Genomic DNA, 27,989 nt, shown 5'->3' with positions numbered 1-27,989 from the left:
CGCCCGTACAAAATGCCTTCACAGCCTTTATTTTTCCATCCCGCCAAACACATCTGCACTCGACCCATCCTATATTCCCAAACAACCTAACTTTCAGCACCCAGCTGACTGAGCCACTTTTGAGGCGGTCAAGCCACTGGGGTGAACACACTGTTAGGGGGCGGGGCTAGTGTGATTGAGACGGTATGGGGCGGAGCCAATGTGATTGGCGAGGTGTGTGGCTGACGCGTTGTGGAGGCGGAGCCATTGTGATTGACGCACTTGGGGGCGGAACTAGTGTGATTGACGCTTTGGGGGCGGGGCCAATTTGATTGACCCTTATCAGGGCGGGGTCAATGTGATTGACACGCGTGGGTCAGGGTCAGTGTGGGGCAAGGAGCAAGGTGATTGACGCGGCATGGAGGCAGAACCAGTGAGTTGGACGCGTGTGGGAATGGAGCTAGTGTCAGTGACGTCTGTGGAGGCGGAGACAGTGTGATTGACACCTTGTGCGGTGAGGCCAGTGTGATGGACGCTTTATGGGGCGGAGCGAGAGTGATTGACGCGATTGGTGGCGGAGTCAGTATGATCGACACGGTGTGGAGGCGAAGCCAGTGAGTTTGACGTAGTGTGGGTCCGAGAGTGTACTTGACGTGTGTGGGGTGGAGCCAGTGTGATTGACGCATGAGGAGGCGAGGCCAGTGTGATTGACGTATGTGGAGGCGGGGCCAGTGTGATTGACACATGTGGGGCGGGGCCAGTGTGGTTGCGGCAGTGTGGGGTGCAGCCAGTGTTTGTGAGACAGAGCTAGTGTGATTGATGCCTGTAATTTGGTGCGGTGTTAGGGTGGGGGGAGTCAATGTAATTGACGCGTCCTGGGGACGAAGTCAGGTGATTGACGCGTTCGGGGCCGAAGGCAGTTTGATTGATGTGAATGGAGGCGGAGCCAGAGTGATTGACGCGCTCCAAAGGGGGTGGAGCCTGTGTGATTAACGCTTGAGGAGCGGGGCCAGAGTAATTGACGCGCTCAAGGGGTGGAGCCAGTGTGATTGACGCTGGATCCAGTATGATTGACGCGGCGTGCTCCACGCTCCGGAGATATCGTGATTACTGCATGTGGAACGGGGTCAGTGTGATTGACGTAAATGGGGCGGGGTCAGACTGATTGACGTGTGTTTGGGGCGGATCCAATTTGATTGCAGTCTTGGGACAGAGCCAATGTAACTGGGCGGAGCCAATGTGAATGATGTATCTAGGGCGGAGCCGTGTGTTTGGTTGACGCTCTGTTGTGGGCGGGGGCCAGTGAGTGACGCTTGAGGGGGTGGGCTTCCTTGGGCGACGCGCGTGTGGCGGCGGGGCCAATGAGGGGCGGGGTTTCTGCGAGCGACGCAGTGTTGGAGGCGGTGTTTCTGTGAGCGACGCAGTGTTGGAGGCGGAGGGAGAGAGTGACGCAGTGAGGGGAGGTGTTTCGGTGCCGCAGTGTCTGCCGGGTTCCGATAAAACGATTTCGTGTTTCTCTCGCGCTTTCTTGAGCCCCAGTTTCCCGGTAAATAATGGAGGTAAGAATGTAGTCTTCATCCCAGCTTCGCTGTCTTCCGATCCCTGTTCTTCCCGTTCGGGCCCTTCCGTTTTCTTAATAATGTATTTATTCGTTTCGCGGGTCTGAGTTTCGCCCTGTCGTAGGTGCTGAGGTGAGGCGATTGCTAACGGCGGCCCTGAGCCTAATGTCCTCGGCTTGTGCCTCTAGATTCAGCTTTGTGGCTCTTTCTGTACCGGCTGCTGTAACATGGACTCTGCACCGACTTTAAAATGGCGGCGCTGCTAGTTAATGATTAATACGCGGTTTGTGTTTGCCGATAGCGGTGGTGAGAGCCTCAGGCTAGCGTTAGGGGAGTGAAGCCGGGGTCAGGTGAGCTGCTGTTGGCGGGAGGCTGCTCGGCGGCTGGCGCACTGCCCGCACTGGGTGGAACCGGTTCCACTCTGGAAGCAGCCGGACTGCCACAGGATTGCTGACCTCCTTTCGCTTTCCGATTTTAAGGTTAAACCTGGAAGTGCAAAGGGTGCAGTTTAGATATGATGCAAAGGCCGCTTTCGCTCTAGAGCTGGGGAGTAGTGTGGTCTGAACTATTCTACGCTGTGCAACTTTGCTTTTAAAATTATCTTTTACAGGAACGTCATGAGTTTTTTTTTTGGCTTTTCTATCATTGGGTCGAGTGAGCCAACCAGACTTGTTTTTAAGAACTCTTACCGTTGTCCAGGATTTCATAACTCCTAGCTCTGCTGATCCTGGGCTTCCTGATAAAGTTCCTGCGTTATCAGCAGCAGATGTTGATCATTTGTTCCTATTTGCGCCTACTTTTGTGTACACTATATTTTGTTTATGTTTGTATTGAAAATGGGTCTGGTTTGACACTGCTGTCACCTTATTTCAGCCAGAGGTGAAATTGAAATACGTGCAATTCTGGAATAAAAAAACAAAGTGCTAGAAAAACTCAGCAGGTCTGGGCAGCATCTGTGGAGAGAAAAACAGTTAACATTTTGAATGCAGTATGACTACTTCAGAATGCAATAGGACAGTGGGATCTTTTGCATTCGCTCAAGTGGCTATTTGAGGCCTCGTTTTAACATCTCCGGAAAGACAGCACCTCCGACAATGCAGCATTACCTTTCCTGCACTGGAGTGTCAGCCTTGAATTTTTTTTTGTGCGGAATGGAACTTGAGCTTGGAGCCTTATGTCTTGGGTGGGAGAGCTACCAACTGAGCCACAGCTGACGGTAGATGTCTGAATTTTAGATGCAGATAGGGGGCAACTTGGTGATTAGCTTACAGCTCTTTCTTAAACTTGCGTCGGAAGAATGGAATCTATTGGATCATATTGCAACAAGTGTGTGGTGGGTGGAGAAAGATACAAGTGGTTCAAAACTAGAATCTCAAGTTTGAAAGGTTTTTTGAAAGCATTTGAATCCATGATCCTCCTGGATGCAAAACAATTCACATTTTGCAGTCTAGTTGTATGGTGTTTAAAAATATCCCTGTACCCAGGGCTTGTTGCTGAAGCTTTACGGTTTTATAAATTACTTGAACCTTTATTCGGGTTCTTGACGAGATATAAAGTTGATAAATAGTATTTTTGATGTAATGGATTAAGTACTAAAGCAATACTTAACAAACAGGTGATAGCTTACAAGCCACACATGGCTTTTTACTTTCTGGAGCAGCTTGGACACAGGTCGACACTAGTTCTGACCTGGTGTGACTTTCTGCTGTTCCTTTCCTTCTGTTTTCTGTGAGCCTGTCCGCTTGTGTGCTGGACCCCTTTGGAGAGGCCTTTTTGCTCCTGTCTTGTACTGGTATCCAGGATTACCAAATACGTCTTCCCCTACCCTCTCTTTTCATCATTCCTTATGGACTGCTTCCTCCACAATACCCTAATCTACTCAGCTTCCCCTCCCCCACTCTCTCCTACAGCACCCATCCATGCAAGCATAGGAGATGCAGCACTTGTCCTTTTATGTCCTCCCTTTTCACTGTCTTCAATCACTCCTTGCAACTGAAATAATGGTTTACGTGTACTACTTTCAATTCAGTAAACTATTTGCTACTCACTGATGTGGTTGTCCCCACACTGGGGAGACCAAATGCAGATAGGTGACTTTGGGGAACACCTCCATTCAGTTGGCAAGCATGATGCTGAGCTTCCATCACTTGTCACTTTAATTCTTTACCTTGCTCTTATGCTGACCTTTCAGTCCATGTCCTGCTACAAGGTTCCAGTTTGACACAATCTCAAAACAGCATTTTACCTTTCAACCCTGCACGTTACATTCTTCTGGTCTTAACATAGAGTTCAACCGCTTTGGATCATCTTAGAACCTCTACCTCAATCTTGTTCTGTGTTTCTTTTTGTTTTCTTTATCCCTTCAAGTTCCATTCAAATGGTTTTTATGTAGCTATTCACGCCTCCTTTAGACACAACCTTTTTTCTAACTATACCCATTACCCCCCTCTTTGGCTCTTGCATCATAAAAATCTTGTTGTTTAATCTCCTATGCTGTCCTCCCTACTTCCACTGGCTTAAAAACTTCATTTCTATCATTGAGTCTGATGAAGGGCCATCAACCCAAGATGTTAACTCTCTTCTCTCCACAGATGCTATCTGATCTGCTGTGAGTTTTTCCAGTTTTTTTTGTGTTCTTATTCTACCATATTTGATAGAAGCAATTGATTTGCACCATTCACAGTACAAAGTTAGCATGCAGACACCTTGTCTTACAGGATCTTTAGTAATACAATCAGAGGTGTGCAGACAGAATAACCATTCTGCCACTTACCATTAGACTGTACATTCTGCAGACAGGCTCAATCTGTTTTCAGTAAGACTGGGAATGGATTGTTCTAACGTCCTACCCTTTGTCTCAGTAAATGTCCAGGTTCGTGTAATATGCTGTCGCTAATGCCTAATTGATTGGGTCACAATCAATGCAAAGAGTTATTCTCGAACCAGCAGTCAACTCTTTGCTTGCATGAGCTATGGTAAGCATTGCGAAAGTACAGTACCTAAATTTCATATATAAGGAAAAATAAATTTAAAAATATATTTCTCACATGAAGTTGGTGTAATTTTTAAGGGAGTTTTTGGTTTTGCAGTTGCTTGATGTTGGCACTCGCTGTCACAGCTTCCCAGTACATGAGCATACTTGTATTTTGGATACCCCAATTTTGCCCGAGTGGGACAATAAAATGTTGTGCATGTTACAGCTAATGTAATTATGCTTCAGAGTTGTGTGATACAGTTTTTAGATTATTATCCTACTTTTCTGTTGCACTGAACTCCTCTTTACTAAACTGAGGAATTTATTTCATATGTCTTTTGACAATCTTATCCTGCTGAAAATCCATTTGTGTACACAGGAATCTAAGGGGCAGCTTATAAATTGAGACTCTTCTGCTTCATTCACTGCAGGTCATGATCACTAGCTGCTTGTTTGCATTTTACAGAGCATACATTGTTGTTTTGCAGGGTCAAGAAACTAAAGAACCAGAGCAGTTACGCAAGCTATTCATTGGTGGATTGAGTTTTGAAACTAATGAAGAGAGTTTAAAGGAGCACTTCGAGCAATGGGGACAGTTAACAGATTGTGTGGTAAGATTGCTTATTTCTGCTTATAAGATTGTGGTTTGTGATTTTTAAAAATTCCCTAAACGTGTCCAGATTTCTTTAATTGATGAAGGATGGATACTATCAAGTTTTCCAACTCCTATGAAATCCACAAGTCGATTTATTTAGTTCTTACGATGTGGGTGACCCGGGCAAGGCTATATTTATGGTGTGTCCTTGGCTGTTTTGAGAAGGTGTTGCTCAGCCTTCTTGAAACATTGAAGTCGTCCTGGAGATTCTGCTCCCACAGTGGTGTTAGGCAGGGAATTAAGATTCTGATTCCATCGTAAAGTGGCAATTATATATCCAAGTCATGGCTTGGACCTTGGTGGTATTTGTTGCTCTTCTATCTCAATATGACTCTCAAAGTAATATTGACAAGTTTGTACATCAGCCTTCGTGCACAGGCAACAGGAGTACATGTTTAGTTCAATGGTTGGAGTACTAGTCAGCAAACTGGTCTACCATGGATGATACCTGGCAGCTTGAGTGTTGTGGCTGGGCTGGGTGGCAAGTATGCCATCATATCCCTGGCTTTAGGCTTCTAGATTGTGGAGAGCCATTGAGTATCAACAGTCAATGGTCAGCCCTGCTCTTGTGGCCATGATGTTGATGTGATTAGTTCATTCAACATTTTATTAGTGGTGATTACACCATCCTGCCCCACCCCACCCCCCACACCACCACAAGATGTTAATGATGGGTGAAGAACAATGATCATGTTGTCTGTGACTGAAGGTGGCAGCTCTTCCTCTTGTTTGAGATGGTCATTGTCTGCTGCTTTGGCAGTGTGAATGTTACCTGTCACTTGCTAGCCCGTGTGTGGAAGTTGTTCAGATCCTATTGTAGTCTGGTATGGGTTGTTTCATTCATTAAGGAATTGTGAATGGAGTTGAACTGTCGGCAAATAGCCCTTCCTCTAAACTTGTGATGGGGTGGAAGGCCATTAATGAAGGTGGTTGGGGTAAGGGCACTTCCCAAAAGCTGCTGCTGGGAAGTCATGTGGCATTGATGTTAGCCCCCTGACTATCTCTGCTACCGTCTTGTGTTGAGTAGGACTTCTGCCTTTGGAGGGGTTTCCCATCCATCCACACCGTTTTGACATGGCTCATTTGTGTCATACTTTGGCAGATGCTGCCTTGGTGTTGAAAATACCTACTGCTGCATCTCTGGTATTTTACTTTGAATGGAACGTGCATGGCAATTTTCCATATTTACATTGAGTCACATTAAAATGGTTTTCAATTAATTTCAATATACTTATGTCTTTTCACATAGCAAATATTAACTTATAAAAGCCTATAAGCCATCTCCATTTTGTAAGGGAAGATAGCTCATAAGCACAAAACAAATAATGGAAGACCAGGAAAACACTTTGTGTAACATAAAGAAATGTGTAGGCACTTAGAATAAAGTTGTTTTATTTGTTTTTTAGGTGATGAGAGAACCACAAACAAAACGTTCAAGAGGGTTTGGGTTTGTGACTTATTCTTCTGTATTGGAGGTGGATGCTGCTATGTCTGCACGGCCACACAAAGTTGATGGGCGTGTCGTAGAACCAAAAAGAGCAGTGTCAAGAGAGGCGAGTTGTAATTTATGCAAATATAATTTTTTGCAACCGGATATGGTGCTTAAAAATGGAGAACAGCACTGATTTGTTGCTTTTTTGCAGGATTCTACGAAACCTGGTGCCCATTTAACAGTGAAAAAAATATTTGTTGGAGGTATCAAAGAAGATACTGAGGAGTATCACCTGAGAGATTATTTTGAGAAGTATGGCAAGATTGAAAATATTGAAGTTATGACTGATCGTGGAAGTGGGAAAAAACGAGGGTTCGCCTTTGTCACGTTTGATGATCATGATTCTGTTGACAAAATTGTTGGTACGTGGTTTTTATGTAAATAGGTTTGACCTGAATGTTTGTTTTTTGTGGAGTGGGTTGCTAGTTCTCTTTCTGGGCAGCTAATAAATTTACAGTGTAGAAGAGTAAATAGATGTGTGAAAATAAATTTATACTCTGGTTGAAGTCGTTAAGTCCATTTTACTGGATACCAGCAAACTAAGCAGGAGAGAAACAAAATAAATCAGTGATTTGGTATCTGAAACTTGTCTTTGGACTGTTAACCGTCATGTCAGCTTCTTTTGTCCAAAAGGTAATGTATTTAATAGTGCGCCACTTCATACTGCATTTGATAAATATAACCAAAATATGTACAGACAATTTCCCTGAAAATGCTTTGGTTATGATCCTAGCTATACCCTCTAGCATTGGGCCTGCTCAAGTTTGAGGCCAATGTTCACATTTTGCCATTTCACTGAGTAACTTTGAGTGACCATCTCTAGGCACTTCCCTCAGTTTTCGGAGTTTCCCAAATCCATTATAAAGGCCACTGCAATGATTCTTTCTTTTCTTCCTGGCCGCCAAGCCAAGGCGAATCTGATTCCTTGAATGGTTACAGAATGCATCTGCTCAACCAGAGACTATCTTTCCCTCCTGCACCCGGCTTTGGTAGCTCACAACCTACAGCAGCTGACCGCATCAACTGCTGCTGTTTTCCTCTGCATCAAGCTTGGAGCCAGCAAGTCTACTTACTGTTAGTGTAACTGCCATTTGTTCCTAGGCGTTAAAACTTGACACCTTTCTCAGCCAGTCCCTTTACTAAGCTAGGCTTGTTGGGCAGAATTTGGAATAGTCACATGACACACTTCATTTTAACCCAAGTTTAAAGACATTCTAATGCATAATCTTAGAAACCATTGTAACAACTTTCAAAAGGCATTTGATAAAGCACCACAGGATGTATTGGATAGAAACACATGGAATTAATCAGATGGGAGCTTGGGTAAGCGGTTGGCTGAGGAATAGGAGGTGGAGTCATGGTGACCAGATATTTTTCTGACTGGAAAAAATTTTGCAGTGGGGTCCCCAGGGCCAGTATTGGGACCCATTGTCTCTCTTGTACATAATGGCAAAGACTTGAATGCAAGAGTACCACTTCAAAGTTTGTAGAAAATACAAAACTTAACAACATAGTAAATAATGAAGAGGATGGTAGCAAACTTCAGGAGGACATAGACTGGTGAAATGGGCATGTGCAATTTAATGCAGAAGTGAAAAGCGATTCAGATTGGGAGGAGCCATGCGGAGAGGCAGTATAATCTTGATACTATTTTGAGGGGTTGGAAGAGCAGAGCATTCTGGGGGTGCATATTCACAGATCTTTGAAGGTGGCAGGACAAGTTGATGAGGCAGTTAGGAAAGCAAATGGAATACTTGCCTTTGTAAATAGGAACATTGAATTCAAAAGCAAGGTAGTCCTGCTAAACCTTTTCAAATCATTGGTTGCTCTCAGCTGGAATATTGTGTATAATTCTGGATGTATTTTAAGAAGGATATCAAAGTCTTAGCGAGAGTACAGAGGCAGTTTACCAGGGATGAGGGTCTTCAGTTATGTGGAGATATTGAGAAGCTGGAGGTTTTTTTTGGAGCAGACAAGATGTAAGGAGGGACCTTTTGTAAAAGTTTCTAAATTGAGGGGTTTTGATTGTAGAGCAAGTAGGGAGAAACTGTTTCCTCTGGCAAAGTGATTGACAACCAGAGGTCACAGCATTAAAATAGTTGGTATAGAGCTAAAGGGGAAAATGAGGTCTTCGGAGGTTTGTTAAATCTGAAATGCACTAGTTTGTTGGATGCAGATTCCATAAAGGCAAGTGCCTGAAGACAACTGTTTTGCAAAGGTTTAGGAGTTGGGGGAGAATCTGGAGTAAGGGACTAAATTGGATAGCTCTTCCAAGATCCAAGAATGGATCAATTGACCACCACCTGTGCTGCAAAATTCTACGTTGTGATTATTTGCACCAGGTAGTGTCACTTTTAAACTTGTTTCGAATATTGTGGCATTTCGGAAAACTAACAATTGATTTTTTTTCCTTTATTTGTAGTTCAAAAGTACCACACTGTGAATGGACACAACTGTGAAGTGAGAAAAGCACTTTCACGACAGGAGATGCAGGGGCTGGGATCTGGCCAAAGAGGTAATTGGAGAGGATAAGATGGATGGAGGGAGGGAAGGAGAGAAAATTGAATTAACTATTTACATTATCTGTCTTGTTTCTAAGGACGTGGTAGTTCTGGAGGTGGCAGTAGCCCTGGCCATTACATGGGCCGTGGTGGTGGAAATTTTGGAAGTGGAAATGGAGGAGGAAATTTTAACCGAGGAGGAAATTTCAGTGGCAGAGGTATGCCAATCAAATTGAGCTTGGACTTTTCAAAATCCTGATGATGGTAAATTTGGCACCACTTACTATTCAATAATCTTTAAGATAATTACATTTTTAAGTTAACTAAATTGGATAATGGCAGGCTCATCAGAATAGCTCAATATAGTGGTGATTCCTTTATCTGGTGTGGATCACTTGTATATCTTTAAACTATTCATTTGTATGCAGTTTTGTGTTCCATTATGATACCTCCAATCCTCTCTTCTGTAACTTTAAGTGAGGGAGCCAGGATGGAGATGAGGAAACTAGCTTGTGAATGTACTACGTTCAGCATTTTTCCTTTTACCTTTTTTTTCCCCCAACCCCACAGGAATGGGAAATTTTGGAGGTAGCCGCGATGATTATGGTGGGAGTGGTGGCGGTGGATATAATGGATTTGGTGATGGTAAGTATAAGTTTGAAATATCAGTATTTTGGATGCTGCATTAATCTTCCGGTGTAAGCAGATTTCTGAAGCTTACACCTGTCAAATTTCTCTGGTTATGGTCGGTTAATAATTTACTTTTCTGTAAGCGAGCTATTTTGACTTTACAACTTTGTTTACCTTGGCCAATAGGAGCTAAATGTCTTGTATCTGTTAGCTTTTAACTCATATAGTTGTCAAATTGAGGTTTCTTTTGCTTTGAATTGCTTTTTAACCTTTGAGTTCAGAATATTTAAGTGTGTCTTATAAAGGAATTAATATTGACTGTCTTCTGAGACATTTTTTACTCCCAGCCCTTTGCCAGTGGCTCTTTGCAAATGGGCTTCTTGCCAGCTAATTTAGTGTGGAAGTAATGTTAGGGAATGGTAAAGAAAAAATGCAATAAGAAGCTGCTGCATTGTATTATTAAAAGTTCTAAGTTAAGTTATGAAACCTGGACCGGATAAACCTTTGAAATCTTATAAAATTAGGACGAGTAAAATAAAGATCATTTGAATTTACTTAATTTTGGTAAATTGTGAAGATTGTTCTGGTCACATCTGTGGTTAGAAGCAACATTGCATTTTTATGACTTTATTTTCCAGCTATACTAATCTGGTTGAAGGACCTGAGGAAAAAAATGTAAATTTTTTATACAGTCATGCTTTATATCGATGTAACATTCTTCAGAGTCTCAAATTAGCTTCTACCGCCCCCACCAAAATTCCCTGGAAGTCAACATTATAGGTTCAAAATCAACAGTTCAAACATTTGGTGCATTAAATTCTCCAATGATGCAGAACAACTAAGATCATGATTTTGGTTTGGATAGACTGAGCACCAAATGGGTGAGGGAAAATTGGAGCACATCATAACAGTCACTTGTATGATTAATTTACAGTTTGGAACAGGTTAGTCATGCCCTGGGAAGGATTCATCAAACCCACCCTTGTGTGAAAGGATGGTGCCGAAGGGCTTGGGTAAAAGACTATATCAATTCTTGGGTTTTTAATATAAATACCTACTAATGTTCTTCAGGTGGCAATTTTGGAGGTGGCCAAGGTTACTGTGGTAGAGGAGGAGGATATGGCGGTGGTGGCCCAGGTTTTGGCAACCAAGGTGGTGGTGGAGGTGGAGGAGGATATGGTGGTGGTGGCAGCGGCGGCTACGACAACTACAATGAAAGTGGAAACTTTGGAGGTAAGATTTTGACTGCTGCAGATTGAAGGAAAAGATGTACACAAACAGTGAATTAACCTGTAATGTTTTACTTTTAGGAAATTTTGGTGGTGGCAGCAGTGGTGGGAGCTACAATGACTTTGGAAACTATCCTAACCAATCATCAAATTACGGACCCATGAAGAATAGCAATTATGGGCGGAACTCTGGTCCCTATGGTGGTGAGTACATGTGCTCCATATAGAAAAGAAACCCCTTTTGTATTCATTGCATTTGAGACTGCAATTGCATTACTTCCCAGTGTTTAGTCAGCTATTTAGGATACTAAATCAGGAACTCTGTTCACATTGTTGATGGATATATTATTCCCTTGATTAGTTCAGTCTTTTCCTGCTGTTAAATACATAACCAGGATTTTGTTTTTGATTGGGAAGCAGTTCCAATAAAACCTAACATGATATATGTGAGTTCAAATTTGTCATTAGTCACTATAAGGCTTTTTTTCAGGTGGCTATGGATCTGGTGGTGGTGGTGGTGGTGGTGGTGGTAGTAGTGGTGGAAGTGGTGGCTATAGTAGAAGATATTGAACGCATTTACTGAAAGGTAAGCTTCAACACCATTCCATGAAAATATAGTTATCTATAATTCACGGTACAATAAATAACTCTTATCCTGTATCATTCAACAGGCAACAGTTCTTAGCAGGAGAGGATGAGCCAGGAGTTGTCAGGAAAGCTGCAGGTTACTTTGAGACAGAATATCGACCAAGTTCATTGTAAAGGCTGCCCACAGGAAGAGCGATGGTCCAGTAGTCAGAAAAGTCACTGCAGCATTAACATGAGATCATTTCTTGTTCAGGACTGTTTCCTATAGAGAGATTACAAAAAGTGCAGTTGTTTGTTGCAATGTAGTTGCTGTTAGATGTACATTCCTGAGGTTTTTTTAAAAAAACCTCATGTTCTAGCAATGTCTTTATTTTCCTCATTACCATAGCTGTTGAGCCATGTAATTTGTGGTGGTAGAATTGGGAATAAAAAGGATAAGATCTTTTTAACTAAATGATCTGTGTAGTAAGTTTTTCTCCGTTGTTAATCCAGAAAGGTATTCTATTTACTTTTTAGGCTTCTCAACACGCTGGAGATTACTGGAAGTCCAAAAGCTAAATTGACATGTTAGGTTCACCAAACTCAAGTTCTAAGGAAGAAATAACCTGTGAAGTTGATAGACATAACAGAATAGATCTTCAAATTTTAAATTCTTTTGAGGCACTCCTGATCAGTTATTGAATGTCTGAGTTCAGTGTGGTGTGATTTTTAAATCAGGCTAGTAAATGCTCTTCACTATGAAATTTTCACTTGAGTAGAACATATGGAAAGTTGCTGCACTACAGGATGTTTGCAAACATTTCTAAATTGAGACAGCTGTCTGTTCCTGTTTGAGATTTTTCCATCCCTATTCTCTAGAGACTAACTTGAGGTTGGAACGAAGGAGCATGTGTGTACATTTTAATTGATCGCCAGAAGCTTTATGCGTACGATTGGTTTTCAGAAATACGGAGTTACTTCTCAGAAATCTATATAGGAATATGTTCTTTGTTTAAAAATCGCCATAAATGTATAACTTACATGGTTTTGGTTAATGCAGGAAATGGCTGAATTAGCATGGAAAATGCTGTCACCAGAATTACATTTTTGCTCTTGTAACGAACCTGAATGAGCTGTATTACATGACAATCTTTTGATTCTAACTTAAGTTTTGTAGTACAGTTAACAGATGTGTTCCTTACAAATATTTTTACTGCATCGATGGTTAAAGTATTTACACTTTTAGTTAGAGTAAGTACCTTAAACCAGATTATTTGGTTTCATTCTGCAATTTTATATGGTAATTAGGATTGTGTGCAATAATACAAGGTATTGGTATTATCGTTTATATAGTAATCAACATTTGGTCAAGAACAAGCTTGACCTAACAACAGGTTTAAGGAGCAGGATTTTTTTTTCCTTGAATTAATTCTGGTGACACTGGTAAGCTGCAATTTCCACTGTACAATTGTTTTGCTTTGTTATTCATTTTGGTGGGAACTGTTGATGCTTTGAAATTACAGATGTAAAACCAGGTAGTATTTAAAGTGGATTAACTTAAATGAGAGAATGCTTGTGATTTCCATTATTTTGCAGAGATTTTCAGCAAGGAAATCACTAGCTGACATTTTTCAAATTTACTACGTCCAGTTATATGAGCAATTTAGCCGTTAACAGAATTGCATGTATTTTAAAAGTATGTAAGATTAAATCTGCAAATCACTTCTAGAACTAGATTCGCATAGTATGTAGATTGCTTCCCTAAGTTACAGATATCAAGCTATTGTAAGAACACTCTGAAAAGACTGAGTGTCTGCAGTGGAGCCACATTAGAACAGTGAATCATGGAGATCCTCTAAGACAGGACTACTGCAGCATTTGGACAAGTCATAATTAAAGAGTGGCAAGGCAGGAACAAGAGCCACATCTTCAAGAGGAAAGAAAAGCAGAAAATGCTGTGCTGTTAGGAAACTTCGTTATCTAAAGCTAGCTTGGCCATGAATGACAGCTGAAGTAATGAAGAGAGTCTAGCAAGAGTCTACAACCTGTGGAACCAACTCAGCCATAGCTACTAGAAGGGACATCAGGGCAGCATAAACACTTGTAATAAGACTAGCAGTCAAACCTGAAAGGAAAGTGCTGAGCGTAGGTAAGGTTTGACTTATCATCTTTGCATTAATAAAAGGAGAAATTCATTCTCTTGGATCAAGTCAAGAGAATAACTGATCTGCTTAATTTACAGATTGGATAAGAAGTCTCCCATTTTTACTGTGGCAAGTTGCATACTACGTTAATGCTCAATTTCTGGAATGGTAAGATTGGAGAAAAAGTGCGTCATAACTTTAGTGTGGTAATTTTCTTCCCATAGATTCTAACTTCTATCAGTTTCATTCTACAACTATTATGCAGAGTAACAAAACAATGTTAATGCATAATTTATAACAAAACAGTGATTGTGCATTTGGCTATAACTCCCATTTCAGACAGGTCTTGTCCTAAGAGTGCCACGAACCCAGTAAATCCAGTTCTGCTTTCCTCTCGACCTGTGAAACCACAGCATTGAAGGTATAATTGTCACACCATAATCAAATAGGGAGTGGTTAATTTACACTTGATACTAAATAAAACTAGAACAAAGGTGAAGATGATTTTTGGAGCAGTGCATGCTGTTAAGTGATCTTGTCATTCATTGTTTCTTTTTCCCTGAATTTAACTTGTTTATTGATCCAGTGATTTTTTTTTTTATTATATCTGCTTTTAATAAAGATTTTTATGTAACTTGACTTTGTGTTTATGCCACTGCAAAATATCTACTGAAAGTATTTTAAGTTAATTCTGTCTGTTACATTTTTAACAGGATTTGTTCATGTGCATAGACTAAAATGTTGCTAAATTCAGCTATGTGCTATGTTATTTAGATGTGTAGAAAATGATCTAATTTTGTATGTAAGATTGAAGATATTTTATTGAACTATGAAATTACTTTGTTTTGTCTCAACTAACTATATTTGCATACTCTTTCAGCCCCTGCCATATTGAAAGATAACAGCCATTCTTTCATTCACTCTGGCTTGGCGTAACAAATGTAAACGCTTATTCCTGTGACAGAATAACTAAAGATCCCAGAAGCAAAAAAGAACACCCTTTAGGGTGAACGGTGTATATGGCAGATCATTTAATAAATGCAGCCCGACTATGTAGACAATCACTTTCTCTACAATACCCTTTCAATGATTGATTTGCTTGCAGGGGTCAATAGCATAGTTGTGTTGTTACCTGGACAATTAGTCCAGAGGCTAATGCCTGGAGTGATGAGTTCAATTCCCACCATGACAGCTGGAGGAATTTAAATTCAATTAATTAATAAAACTGGAATAAAAAGCTAGTGAAACTACTGGATTGGGGTTAAAAAGCCAACTGGTTCACTATTTTCCTTCTGAGCAAGAAATCTGCTATACTTAACCAGTCTGGTCTACGTGTGACTCCAGACCCGCACCAAGTGTGGTTCACCCTTAACTGCCTTCTGAAATAGCCTAGCAGTGATAGGTGCCTTGCCACTGCCTGCTTATGGGCAATTAGGAATGGATCATAAATGCTGCCTTTGCCAGTGACTCCTATCCCAAGAGCAATTTTATTTTAAAACACTTGTCATAGTTATTGTTGCAGGACCAGCTCTTAATCCTCGTAAGTTTGTGATTGCACTGGCATTATCGCTAAGCATGTGCACCATTCCATTGATGGAAGAGGAGCACAGACAGTTTGTTTAGAAAAATTTTTTAAAGTTGACCTCCATTCTCAACTAAAACTTGCATTCATCATTTTTTCTCCAAATAGTGAAATGCGTGGGAGCTCCAGAATTCCTTTCAGAACTGCACTGTTTTGTTTAATTAATGATAAGAGCTTACATTTAGACAGTCGTATCCACACATCACTGTTCCAAGACATTTTTTCAAGTAGCGTTGATAAAGTGCAACTCAGTAATGAGATAGAGGTTGATCAGGATCTCTGAAGTTCCCTGCTATTAGTAGTGAAGGGATTTGTATCCTTACATTTGCCTAAGAGTTGGTTACATCTCCTCTGAAAAATTGCAGCTTTTGGCAACACTGTCTTGAGTAAGTGCACTGCAGTGTTAGCTAAGCTTAAGTACTAACACGTCCTGGGTGAGGCTTTATTGGCAAACCACCCGACTTGAGCTGATAAATTAGCGATATCCCTTGGGCTGAGGAAGAGAGATAAAAGGCACATAACGTGCATGGGAGGTGCTCATATATCTCCCTGCTGTTAATGTTATAGTAGTGAATTGTGACTTTCCCCACTGCTGAACAAAATTTGTTCAGATCCTCCTTCTGTTAGAATGGCAGAATTGAGTGCAGAACCGGAGAAAGGCAGGATAACCTGAATCAAAGAAGTTGCATATTCTGGTCTGTTAGCATTTCTGGAGGGAGCAAATAAGTTAATATTTCAAATGTAGACCCCCTCAGAATTACCGTTAAGTAAAGCTGTTTCTCCTTTGGTTTCTTTATTACAGAGCTGTTGCCCATGAACATGGTTTTTATTTTGAAATGGTGTATTTTTTTTGTTTTGCAATATTACTGCACCCAAAAGTTTGACATGTTTGAGGGTACAGCTTGGTGGTTCCCAGCTAAAACCAAATTTAAGGTTGAAAAAATTTCATTGTCAGTGCTTTATATTCATATTTTAAATTAACTGTATTTGGTCAATTACAGCTATGATCCATGAAACTGTTTATTTTACACTGAACAGAGTTCAAAGTGTAGGAGGAGTGTGTGGGTGCAGAATGTAATTCAGCTGTAATGGCTGGGCATTAACCCATCCAAAGCAACTGCCTGATATGTAGACCTGGGCTTGGGTACAGGAGGCATAATATTGTAAATTGCTAATGCCCCAGGAGGAGTGTGGTCAACTGTTGTGGACATGGATGTTAGATGAAAATTTTTAAAAATCGTTTTTATAAGGTTAGAGCAGTGTTGGTCAGTGTGGTTAACTGGGAATTCAAATGTGACTAATTGACATTTTTCAGTTAGCAAACACAGGCTATTGCTCAGCGTGCAGTCTAAGTTCTCAGTGTGAAGTATGGATGTGTATATTTTAACCTTTTTGTGCATGTATTGTTAAAATGACAAGATGAAAAGCAGTGAGGTTTTTGTGGTGTGTTTACTTGGTGAAAATGCTGGGCTTCAGCACCATAAGATCACCAGCAACATTATTGCAAAACTGCAGATGCTGGAAACCTGAAATAAAGACAATGTTGGAAATGCTCAGTTCAGGTAGCATCTGTGGAGAGAGCAAACATTTCAAGCCAATGTACTGTGTATGGTGTTTCTATGACAATTATCTGCATGTGGCCAAAATGATATCCCTGTGCCTCATGAAGTAATTTCTTTTGGACAATGCTGGATTAGAATAGACATAGGGATTCAAATACACAAATCTTTAACTTAAACGTTGTAAGTTTAGTGATAAACTTTTTGTACATCAGTCATATGCAGTGAAAGTCAATTTGTGTATCAGCAATTGGGCATGGGGGAAAATAAAGAATCCAGGTAAGTGACTGCACTACAAAATGAAACTATTGCCTCCTGAAGCATTTTGGGATGACGCAAGACCAGTTTTCATTTTGGTTTCTTAAGCCCAACAGTTCCGGTTTGAACATCAAATCCCTGGCAGGTAAATGATTTGCTTTTGATAGCTGACCATTCTGTTCCTGAAAAGAGCTGACAAAGCTTTTCACCTTGCACTCATCAGGACAAACACAATTTCACATTTCAAATGATCACAGCAATTTTTATACTATGGGGAAAAGGGTGCTGATTGGTTGGCAGGTTGACTCTGGCCGAGGCATTGCCATGGAGAAAGCAACGGGAATCTATAGGCTCCCCAAGCTCCTGGATAATTCAAAAAAGGTACTAAGTGTTAATGTATTCATTTTGTTTACAGAGAATAGATACCAGTGTCTGAATGTATGTCTCTTCTAGCAAGTGTAAATGAACCCACTTTACTAGCTCAGCTGATCTTCAGGATTGTTCAGGTGCTGCCCAGTCACATCTTACAGTGCACAGTTTGGGTTTTGCAAGCACTGACCGGTTGAGTACAGCTTGTTCATAATCAGCGAATTGATGGGGCATATGGCCTATGTACCAGGATTGCGCTGGCACTGAAATTCATACACTATGTTCATCAATTGTGTGATAGGCAGAAAATAGTTCTTTTTTGGACTGACGGCTGCATCCTATTAAGAGGAAAATATCACTCCTGCTGCCAGTGCATGGTAGCAGTATGTTCAGCCATCTTGTAAAGTGAGCAAATGGCTAGAGCCCGTTTACAAGCTCAATGCAGAAAAAGTGCATCAAAGCTATCCTGCAGAACCTTAGCTATCCTGATCAGGTCGTTGTTCACTGTGTATCATGCAAATTCGCACATGGGCCAAAGGCTGTCACTTTCGGGCCTGAAAAGTGCCCCATCTACCTCAAATTACCCCGGGAAAGTATTCCAAATTTGAACAAAAGGTTAAGGGAGCTGTTTCCAGTTCTACTATGCAGTGATTGATGTGAGTGCTTTTCCCACTAACAGAATGCTGCCTTCAGTCCAAAAAATGTTCTACCTAACACATAATTGAGCAACTTTATGAATTTCCAAGCTGATGCAATGCCAGGTATGTAGGCCATATGTCTCGATGGATGGTTGATCAAATCGAACAGCATGTTTCTTCAGTTGTTTGTAATGGGCAGAGTACAGACCATACTCAACCAACCTGTGCTTGCAAAATTCAAAACATCTACTGTTAGATGTGATTCCATGATTGGGCAGCAAGTGCTGCCCAATCTTGAATGTGCTAATAGCTGCACTAACAATTACTCAAGAGCTTGGGGAGCCTATAGTTTCCCATTGCTTTCTCCATGACAATACCTCAGCCAGTCAACCTGCCAACCAATCAGCACCCCCGTTAGTAGTATAAATTGTTGTGATCATTTGAATTTTGGCATTCTTGTGTTTGTCCTGATGACTGCAAGACAAAATGCTTTGGCAGGTGTTTCTCTTTCCGGCAATATTCAAGTTCTATACTACCAAGCAACTGATTTTAAATGTCTGCTTTGAGTCTATAGGTTGCCCATTGGAAGCCACAAATTCAGTGACTAATTGCAGCTAATATATCCAAACACTTGTGCTCCTTTTTAATTTGCATAACTTTGGCTCTATGTTTTCTGTAGAACTTCTGTTCTCTATCGGATCCATAGCAAACCTCTCCTTCAATTGTTCTCTAAGACTTTTTAAAAACCAGCACATTAAGTGATGAAATTAGATAGTGAAAAGGGTAGTTTTTTAGTTTTGCAACCTGTTTAGAACTGGGCTCTTTAAGATCAGCCATAACCTTATCAAATGGCAGAGCAGGCTCAAAGAGCCAAAACGGCCTACTCCTGCCCCCAAGTCCTATGTCCCATCATGAATGGATCAGCTCACTTTACATTTGGACCATCAGATGGAGCGTTTCCAATTCTACAAGAGATTTCTTTGTAAGCATGTAGGCAATCGGCAAAATCCTCATGATGTCATGCCTATACAAGTTACCTTAAGTTCATTTTATGATTAATTTTTAATGAACCTCTTATCCACTGGTGTACATGTTTTTGGTGATTAATAAATTAATTTGTAGGTGATGATCTTCAGATCTACCAGTATCTTTCCTTCATTTTTCCCTAATTTACCTGTTGCTTTTTCAAAATGAAATTTGTTACTAAACAATTACATCTGTAATGACCTCATTCTAGAAATGAGTAATGAGCTCTTGTTTAATAAACACAGTCCTAAAGCAGCTGATATTGAGATGGTAGTCAAGGTATACACGTGAATATGAGAAGCTGGTGTGACAATAGGACAGCCTGGTAGGAATATCAAAAATTTGACTAAGATAACAATCGAACATTCTGTAGCATTGTTTAAATATTCAGACAGAGGTGATTTAATTTTATATCTAGGGAATCTGGAGGATAAGAAAATGGATAATATTTCACATAACAGGATTAAGTAATTGCTTTGATCAGACATTTTGACACGAAGAATAAGAGACATGTTAGCGGGGAGGCAGTTTGCTCCACAACTGAAGGTAAGTTGAACTAACATAAATTAGTTAATAATATTGGAATTGGTAAATGTAATGCATGATTGTTTCAACATCACTCGTAACACAGAAGCTACGTCATTCCAGAATACACAAGTCAAGGCAGCCTAGAAAGCAATAACACAATGTGAGTAAGAAATTGATAATACCTTGATTGACACGTGGGGAGTACCTGAAGCAGCATAAATGTGTACCTATAATTAGTGTTTTTATATTAAATAAGTCAGTTGAAAAAGAAAAGCAAATCTTCAGCTTAGATTTTGTTTCAATCCTGTTCTTTAAAGGCGGTCAGCAAGTTGGAGAAAGCTAGAAGTGATTGTGGGTGTTGGCATTAACCACTTTTTTTTTAAATGTTGTGACAAGCTGGCAGAGTGCCGTCAGAAGAATGAATCATAATATGTTTGATTATTTGTGTTGACCTTTTTAACCTGTGTCTCCTGCCTCTCCTCCTGCACCCCCCCCCCCCCAACATCATTGTAGTTTTAATATTTCCATGAAGGGAGACATTTTGAGCAAAAGTTACTAGTATAGTGTTTATCCAAGGTTTATAACAAAAATATGACTGGGATTTGTAAAATGTTGTTTGTCATCATGAGTGTCTGAATTCTGTTGCTATTCAAACATGAATAAAATAATTAACCATCAAAAACTGTTAATTAGGACAAACAGGATTGCTTGCACGTTAGCAATCGGGTTAACTATAACTCAAGTAGCAAAGTGGACTGTGAAAGCCTTGTGAAATGATGTATCTAGGTTTTCAAACAATAAACTTCCACACAAGATTGTAAGATTATCTTAAAGTCATGGTGAGACAATTTGTATTTATAGAATGCTGTTAATGTCAAATTTCCCAAAAGAGCTTCACAAAAAAATGCGATGCTAGAGAGGAACTATTGGGAGGGTGTGACTAAAACCTTGAAGTGGAGTGTTTTGAAGAAAATAAAATTGACACAATTACAGATTAAGACAGTGAATGAACAATTATGGCATTGCTTCCCAAGTTTTTCCCCTGTGACCCTATTAATGCCTCAGATGTTATGTGATCCCAGGGTGTAAATTTGGGAGTTTCAAGAGCTGCATGGGGGTGGCGGGATGAGTTGAGCATGCTCCCTCACGCCCCCACCTTCCCTTCCTTCAATCTCACCTATCAGCCCCTTCACCTGAGTGGTGTGAAACTGTTCCTGTAGAGAACAATTGATCATGGTTGCACTAATAATTTCTTCATGTAGAGTTTCCTGTAGGTTAACGAAAGAGACCTTTTGAACAAGGGATCTCAATTCCAGGAAAGCAAAACCATTCATATGAATTAGGAGCAGCACATCTCCTGATCCTGCTCTGCTATTCAATAAAATCATGGCTGATCTGATTTTTAACCTTGCACTCCTGTCTACCCCTGATAACCTTTCTTCCCTCTCCGCCCCCCCCCCCCCAAAGTATCTACCTTTGCCATACAGCTATTCAAGGCCTCAACCACCTTTGGAGGAAGAGAATTCCAAAGTCAGCTCTCTGGGAGAATTTTTTTCTCATCTGTCTCAAATGGGCAAACCCTTTATTTGAAACAGTGACCTCCCGAATTCTCGATTCTCCCACAAGAGGAAACATCCTTTCCTCATTCACCGTGTCGAGTCCCCTCAGGACCTTCATGTGTTTCAATCAAGTTGCCTCTTACTCTTCAAAGGTCTAATCAAGCTAGAGCATTTAATAATGCACTTGGTACCCTAACTTCTCTGGAATTACTAAACACCCAAAGCAAGAATAGTGCATGTGGAGAGATCAACATGATGGTGTACAAGGCATATGCCTAGAATAGATTAACACTAAATTCCACAATTTGCAAAATGTGTTGGAAATTATTAAATTAGAAAAAGGCGCATTTGATACTTGAGAAATTGGATTGTGATTTACTATTCATGTAGTGGGTTAATAAAATGCCTAATATGCTGTATTGTTTCTTCTGCATAATCAAAATTATGTTCATAGTTCTCAAGCCAAAAAAAACTGCTGTACAACATCAAGTGAAGAATTGTTTTATTTAGAAGGTGAAATTGGACAGAGATGTTTCTGACAATGTGTAGCGATACACTACTTAGTGCTGTCTTCCCCCTAGTCTGTTATGATGAGTAAATAAAATTGAGGGGGGGCGGGGGGAACAGTGTTGGATACATAAGCCTGGTATTGTCTGTGGAGGGTAAAACAAGTTGAGCAGCTTATAAGTAGGTACAGAGCTTGAGGGAAAGCTTGAGTGGGAGGGCAGGATTAACTAAATGACAAAAGGGATGATAGCCAAAGACAAAAGGAGATGACTATGGGAGAAGTATAGTGATGAGGTGGGTACAGAAGAGGTGTAAATTAGAATGTCCACAAGAACATGGGAGCAGTGGTTAACATAAAGTTGCACTCCTATTCGTAATTACATCTTATTACCTCAACAGTGTCTTGCCTACAACCATGGTTTCAGTCACTGATAAAATTGTTTCTGAACAACTCTTATTGCTCACCACCCACAACCATCTTCAACCCCACTTTCTTCTGCACCCATGGGAAGAAAATCGCTAAATCACCCAGAACTGCCTAGTCTTTGAACCTGTTTACACAATACTTTTGCAGCCTTCAATTTATTTGACTAGCTTGTCACCTCAAGGATGCCCTTGCCCCACCCAGCAAAGTCTTCCTATCTTGATCATTTCCTTTTCTATGGTCCACATCTTTGCTCATTCAAATCCAAAAAATGCAGATTTGAGTGCATCTGCTGTACAACTGACTTAGCATCCATTACCCGATTTGGGTGAACTATGATGCTTTTGGACCTCAATCAGCTGCCGTACCACCTCAGAATCATCATGAAGGGCGAAGATCCCTAGTCTGATCCCTATTCTGTCCACAACTAACTATCATAACCCTTCCTTTCTCACCTACAATGAGTGTGAGGACTCATGGACTTTGTCGCTAATATTGAGGGGATTCATTCAGCTCCTCTGCTGCTGCACTCCCTTACAAATCTTTCAGCCTTGAACCCACATCTCTAGTTTTTCTCCCATCACAATTCATGCCACTCCAAACTCCTCTTACCCATGTGATCCATCCTTGCCTCCATTATCCCATTCTCATTGAAGTGCTGACCACCTAGTGTCCCTTTTTTGGTTCCCATTATAGGTGACACTAATGGTGCCTTCTGCTCATGTACTGCACCACTCCCTTTCAAAATTGCTGTCATCACCTCCCTCCACAAACACCCACTCTCCAAACCCCTATCCTTGCAGACTGCCAATGTATTGTCAACCTGCATTTCCTCTCCAAAGGCCTTCCAACCTGAGCTTGTTTTTCCATGCTTGAATTTCTCCAATCAGGATTCAGCTGTAGCAGGGAAGTTGCAATATTCGCCCCCCACTTCTCACACTGAGCCCCCGTTTGCTGTGGTGGCTGTCAGATGGGTCACCAGCGGAGCTCCTTTCGGGAAAGGCAGCAGATTTTGTTGAGGTTATGGGTGGAGGGCAGAGCCAGAAGCAGCAGAACCATGAGCAGGCTGCAGTGTGGCCAGATGCAGCAGATCCATTGTGGCTCTGGGAAAAATTTACTGCTGTGGGCTGGGTCAAGCTGATTGTGTGGAATGGTCTTGTCTGTGTGCTTGAGTGGGACAAGTTCAACCATGAGATTTCCAGTAGATCAGCCAAAGACTTAAAGGTAAAGTGCATTGCCACTTCGAAGAGTTAGATTCTTTAATCAAAGCTGCCATGGCTGGTGGTGGCATTCCTCTCATTCACAAAGTCCTGATCGGCAAAGGGCAGAACTGTTTGGACCCAGGGCTGAGCTCTCAGTGGTTTCTCTGTGTTGAGCAATGGTCACCCATTATATAAAAGCAATAATTTCTTTAAGATAAGCTTTTTTCATGAATGTATAGGTTTGATGCTGGTGGAATAAAAGATCACTGCTGGAACTTTTGTGCATTCTGTGTGCTTTAATCCTGTGTTACACAGCATCTGGCAAAGTACTGAAATGGCACAAGTCACAAGCGATCTTGTCTGTTAGTGTAAGCCTGGTGCACTATAGCTCCTGTTCCTTCTCAACCTCTGCAATAAAGTTCTGATTTGCATGCCCCAGGACTCAAGTGTTCAGATTGTTACTATTTCTAATTCCATGCAAATTAGTACAATTTACTGATCAATTATGCCAAAATAAGTGGGGCAGTGGAATCAAAGGAAGCAGTTTGGACATTACAGAATGAGTTGGATAAAATGAGTGGCCAGAAAAATGTCAGAAAATTTATGAAAGATAACATTTAATACACCACAAGTGTACAGCACTGTACATGGGAAGGAAAAATTGGTGGCAGGTATGCTCCAAAATTGGAACTAAAATAGGTACAGATGAGGTTGCAACAGATCTTGAAATCTTAGTTACATTAATGCTAATGACATCCAACAAAACTAGTATGATGTTGAACTTCTTGAGAAAGAGCTAGTTTATAACCTTGCTGTAAAGGAGCCATTAGGAAATAGTGACCATACATTAAGTTTGAAAGTGATACAGTTCACTCAAAACTAGAGCCCTAAATCTGAACAAAGGAAATTATGGACATATGAAGGGCAAGTTGGCTATGGTGGATTAGAAAAATACATTTAAGAGATTAGTAGACAGGCAATGGCTAGTATTTATAGAAGTATGCCTACAAATATAACTTCCTCTAAGGCTCAAAAACCCAACAGGAAAGGTGAATCAACTGGCTAGCAAAGAAGTTAAAAGACTGCATTGGATAAAAGGAAGTGGCTTATAAGGTTGTAAGAAAAAGTAGTAAACCCCAGGATTAGGACCAATTCAGATTCCTGTAAAGAGTTACCAAGAAACTAATAAAGGAAAAGAGAATATTAATGCAAGCTAGAGAGTAACAAAATTAGCAAGGACAAATGTGGGTCCATTACAGGTGGTAACAGGAGAATTAAACAGAAACTAAGCAATTAATTTGTGTCTGTTCATGGAAATCTCCCAGAAATACTAGGGAACCAAGGAACTTGTGAAAATGAGGAAAAAGTAGTAGTACTCAAAATTAATTGGATTAAAGGTTGATAAATACCCTGGACCAAATGAGCTGCATCCCAGAGTATTGATGGAGATAGCTATAGAGGTAGTGGATGCATTGGTGTTTATCTTCCAAAATTCTAGAGATTCTGGAATGGTTCCAACAAACTGGAAAGCTAATGTAACCCCACTATTCATGTAAGGAGGGAGAGAAAACAACTGTGGATCTAAAGATAAAAGCAAAATACTGCGGATGCTGGAAATCTGAAACAAAAATAGCTGGAAAAACTCAGCAGGTCTGAGAGCATCTGTGGAGAGGAAGGTCCCACACAGCAGGTTAATAAAATTAGAGCATATGTGATGAGGGGTAATAAATATATTGCTATGGATTGAGAATTAGTAAACAGTAGAAATAAATGGGTCATTCTCACGATGGCAGGCTGGTACTAATGGGGTGCCACAAGGATCAATGCTTCAGCCCCAGCTGTTCACAATCTATATAAATGATTTACATGTGGGAACCAAATGTAATATTTCCAAATTTGCTGATGATGCAAAACTGGGTGGGAATGTGAATTGTGTGGGGGATGCAACGAGTCTTCTAGGGGATTTGGGCAGGCTAAGTAAATGGACAGGAACATGGCAGATGGAATATAATGTAAATAAGTGAAGCTATCCACTTAAATGGTGAATGGTTGGGAAGTGTTGATGTGCAAAGGGACCTGAGTCGTCTTGTTCATGAGTCACTAAAAGCTAACATGCAGGTGCAGCAAACAATTAGGAAGGCAAATAGTATGTTCACCTTCATCGCAAGGGGATTTGAGTACAGATGTGTTGCTGCAATTTTATAGAGCCTCGAGACCGCATCTAGAATATTGTGTACAGCTTTGGTGTCCTTTTCTAAGGAAGGATATATTTGTCATAGAGGGAGGTTCACCAGACTAATCCCTGGGATGGTGGGATTGTTTTACGAAGAAACTGGGCCTGTATTCTCTAGAGTTTCGAAGAATGAGAGGTGATCTCATTGAAACTTACAAAATTCTTATACAGCACGACAGGGTGGATGAGGACAGGATGTTTTCCATGGCTGGTTAGCCTAGAACCAGGAGACATAGTCTCAGAATATGGGGCAGGCCATTTAAAACTGAGACTAGGAGGAATTCTCTGCCCCGGAGGGCAGTGGAAGCTCAATCACTGAGCATGTTCAAGACAGAAATTGATAGATTTCTGGACATTAATGACGTCAAGGAATATGGGATAGTGAGAAAAATGATGTAAGAGGTAGATGATCAGCCATGATCTGTTTGAATGGCGGAGCAGGCTTGACAGGCCGAATGGTCAACTCCTATTTCCTATGCTCTTTAACAATATAAGCAACTGGAGGTCTTGATCAATTGGATAGTTCTGTGGTCAACAATGATAACTTCCATTATCTCACACCCTTAAAGCTCTTTACAGGAGCATTATCAAGAAAACATTTGGCACTGTGTTATATAAAGAAAAATATTAGAACAAATGACCAAAATTTGATCTTTTGTGTATAAAAGGTCTTAGTACATGCTGGAAGGATCTGCCTCAGAAATGATCTTATAGAGGTATATAAAATAGTTAAAGATATAGAAAGGGTAAGTTCAGACTATTAAGTTAAATTGCAAGAGTGAGACCAGGAGACATTCAAACTAGTAAAAGTTAAATTTAGCATTGCAATCAGAAGTTTTTCTTAACATGGAGTAATCAACACATGGAATAGATTGACAGATAGTGGAGATGACACCCCTTGAATCATTTAGGAAACAATTAGATGCTACAGTATTATATACACAATAAATAGGGTAGAAATTGGACCTTGTTCTCTTTTTATGGGTGTAAACTGAGAAAAATGAGAAACAATTGCAGGGATGATCATCATGCACCCCATGGATAACTGAAAGATGTCCAACATTGGGAAGGTCCATTATTCAGCTGTGCAGAGTAAATTAACTCTGGTTTTAAACTCCCACTAGTAATTGAGCAGTCCTGAGTGGAGAAAGCTTGGCATGTATTCTGGATGCAGCGAAGCAAGTGACTGCCACCAAAAATATGTGCCTTTTTGAAAATGTTGATGTGGATCCAGGAGGAACAAATGTGCCACTGCCAGCCTGTGATTGGACCCCTCTTATTTTCCCCACCACACATAAAGGTTTACTTGAGGGCTGCTGTTGGCAAAGCAAAGGGAAGAAATTGATCCATTGGCAGTGTGGAAGCTGCCTCTGGGGATATAACAGGTACTAGCAGCTTGCTTCAGTTATTGAAACGAGGCTCAAGACCCAATTTCGGTTGAATCTCCTGTTCCTCATTTAGGATTAGGATGTATATTGTCTATGTCATCATCATTCCTTTCATGAATTCTGACAGTGGTGGTAGACTCTTAAGTTGTAAGGATAATGCAACTGAGTCTTACCCTGTCCTTATTCAATGCTCACCCTTCCATTTTCAGCAGGAGCCATGGATCACTTTCAGGAATAATCTAGTTTTCTTTTCCCAAATCAAAAGCACTGAGATCAACTTCCATTTCCCCAGATCCACCAGAGCCGAGATCAGCTAACTCTGGATGGACAAGATGTTGAACCTGAGGCCTTTTATCTCTGACATATAAACAAAAAGCTTGAAAGGCTCAGTAGGTTAGGCAACATCTGTGGAGAAAAGCATGCAAGGTTAAAATTTCACGTTGATCTTTTGTGGGAATTCTGATGAAGGGTCATGAGCCTGGAACATTAACCCTAAGTCCCTCTCTGGCCAGGTAAGGCCTGATCTGAATTTTTTTGTTTTTACTTCAGATTTCCAGCATCTACAGTAATTTGATTTTACCTTTTCTAGTCTCACTGAGTCAGCTACTCATTATTAAACCCATTGAGCAAGAAGGGGAGCAAAGCTGAATTTTCATTTCAGCTGCATTTCCATTCAGGCTATAGCAATGCAAGTTCATGTTGTATTTAAAATATCTCCTCATCTCAATATGAGATCAGTGAAGCTTTTTGTCCTATCTACTTATTTTTTTGCCTACCCCCACCTTACTGTTTCTCTGGTGTTTACTTCTATTTCTTAGATTAAAAATGACATTTGTAATCTGTATGGCAATGTGTTGACATTGTAATCAAGAGAAGATAAAATATTTAAGAAAAATACAAGTAAATATGGAAATAGTTTGCTTTTTAAGTTTACTGACAATTAGATAAGATATGAAAATATTTATTATCAACAGTTAAAAGTCCAA

General features: G+C 40.6%; 1 protein-coding gene across 7 annotated transcripts in view; it reads left to right on the top strand.

The window, feature by feature from the left end:
• Positions 1-1,392: 1,392 nt before the first annotated feature.
• The window catches only part of hnrnpa3 (heterogeneous nuclear ribonucleoprotein A3), a 51,022-nt gene continuing 24,425 nt past the window's right edge, over positions 1,393-27,989 (top strand). The window contains exons 1-12 of one of the 7 annotated variants that reach the window (XR_013577957.1): positions 1,393-1,538; positions 5,001-5,123; positions 6,574-6,720; positions 6,811-7,021; positions 9,082-9,174; positions 9,259-9,378; positions 9,731-9,805; positions 10,862-11,023; positions 11,101-11,223; positions 11,510-11,605; positions 13,829-13,898; positions 16,115-19,265. Coding sequence is in view for 4 of the 7 variants with exons in the window: in XM_078552035.1 (XP_078408161.1) it covers positions 1,533-1,538; positions 5,001-5,123; positions 6,574-6,720; positions 6,811-7,021; positions 9,082-9,174; positions 9,259-9,378; positions 9,731-9,805; positions 10,862-11,023; positions 11,101-11,223; positions 11,510-11,589 (1,140 nt within the window). In the remaining 3 variants the exon portion in view is untranslated. Of the gene's footprint in view, positions 1,539-4,489; positions 4,514-5,000; positions 5,124-6,573; positions 6,721-6,810; positions 7,022-9,081; positions 9,175-9,258; positions 9,379-9,730; positions 9,806-10,861; positions 11,024-11,100; positions 11,224-11,509; positions 11,606-11,690; positions 12,062-13,828; positions 14,370-16,114; positions 19,266-27,989 lie in introns of those variants that run through there. The other 6 variants (XR_013577955.1, XR_013577956.1, XM_078552035.1 and 3 more) reach the window with 6 other exon arrangements.

This window comes from Cetorhinus maximus, chromosome 11 (genome assembly GCF_964194155.1).
Source record: "Cetorhinus maximus chromosome 11, sCetMax3.hap1.1, whole genome shotgun sequence".
Classification (NCBI taxonomy): Eukaryota; Metazoa; Chordata; class Chondrichthyes; order Lamniformes; family Cetorhinidae; genus Cetorhinus; species Cetorhinus maximus.
This window is presented reverse-complemented; position numbering and strand designations above follow the sequence as displayed.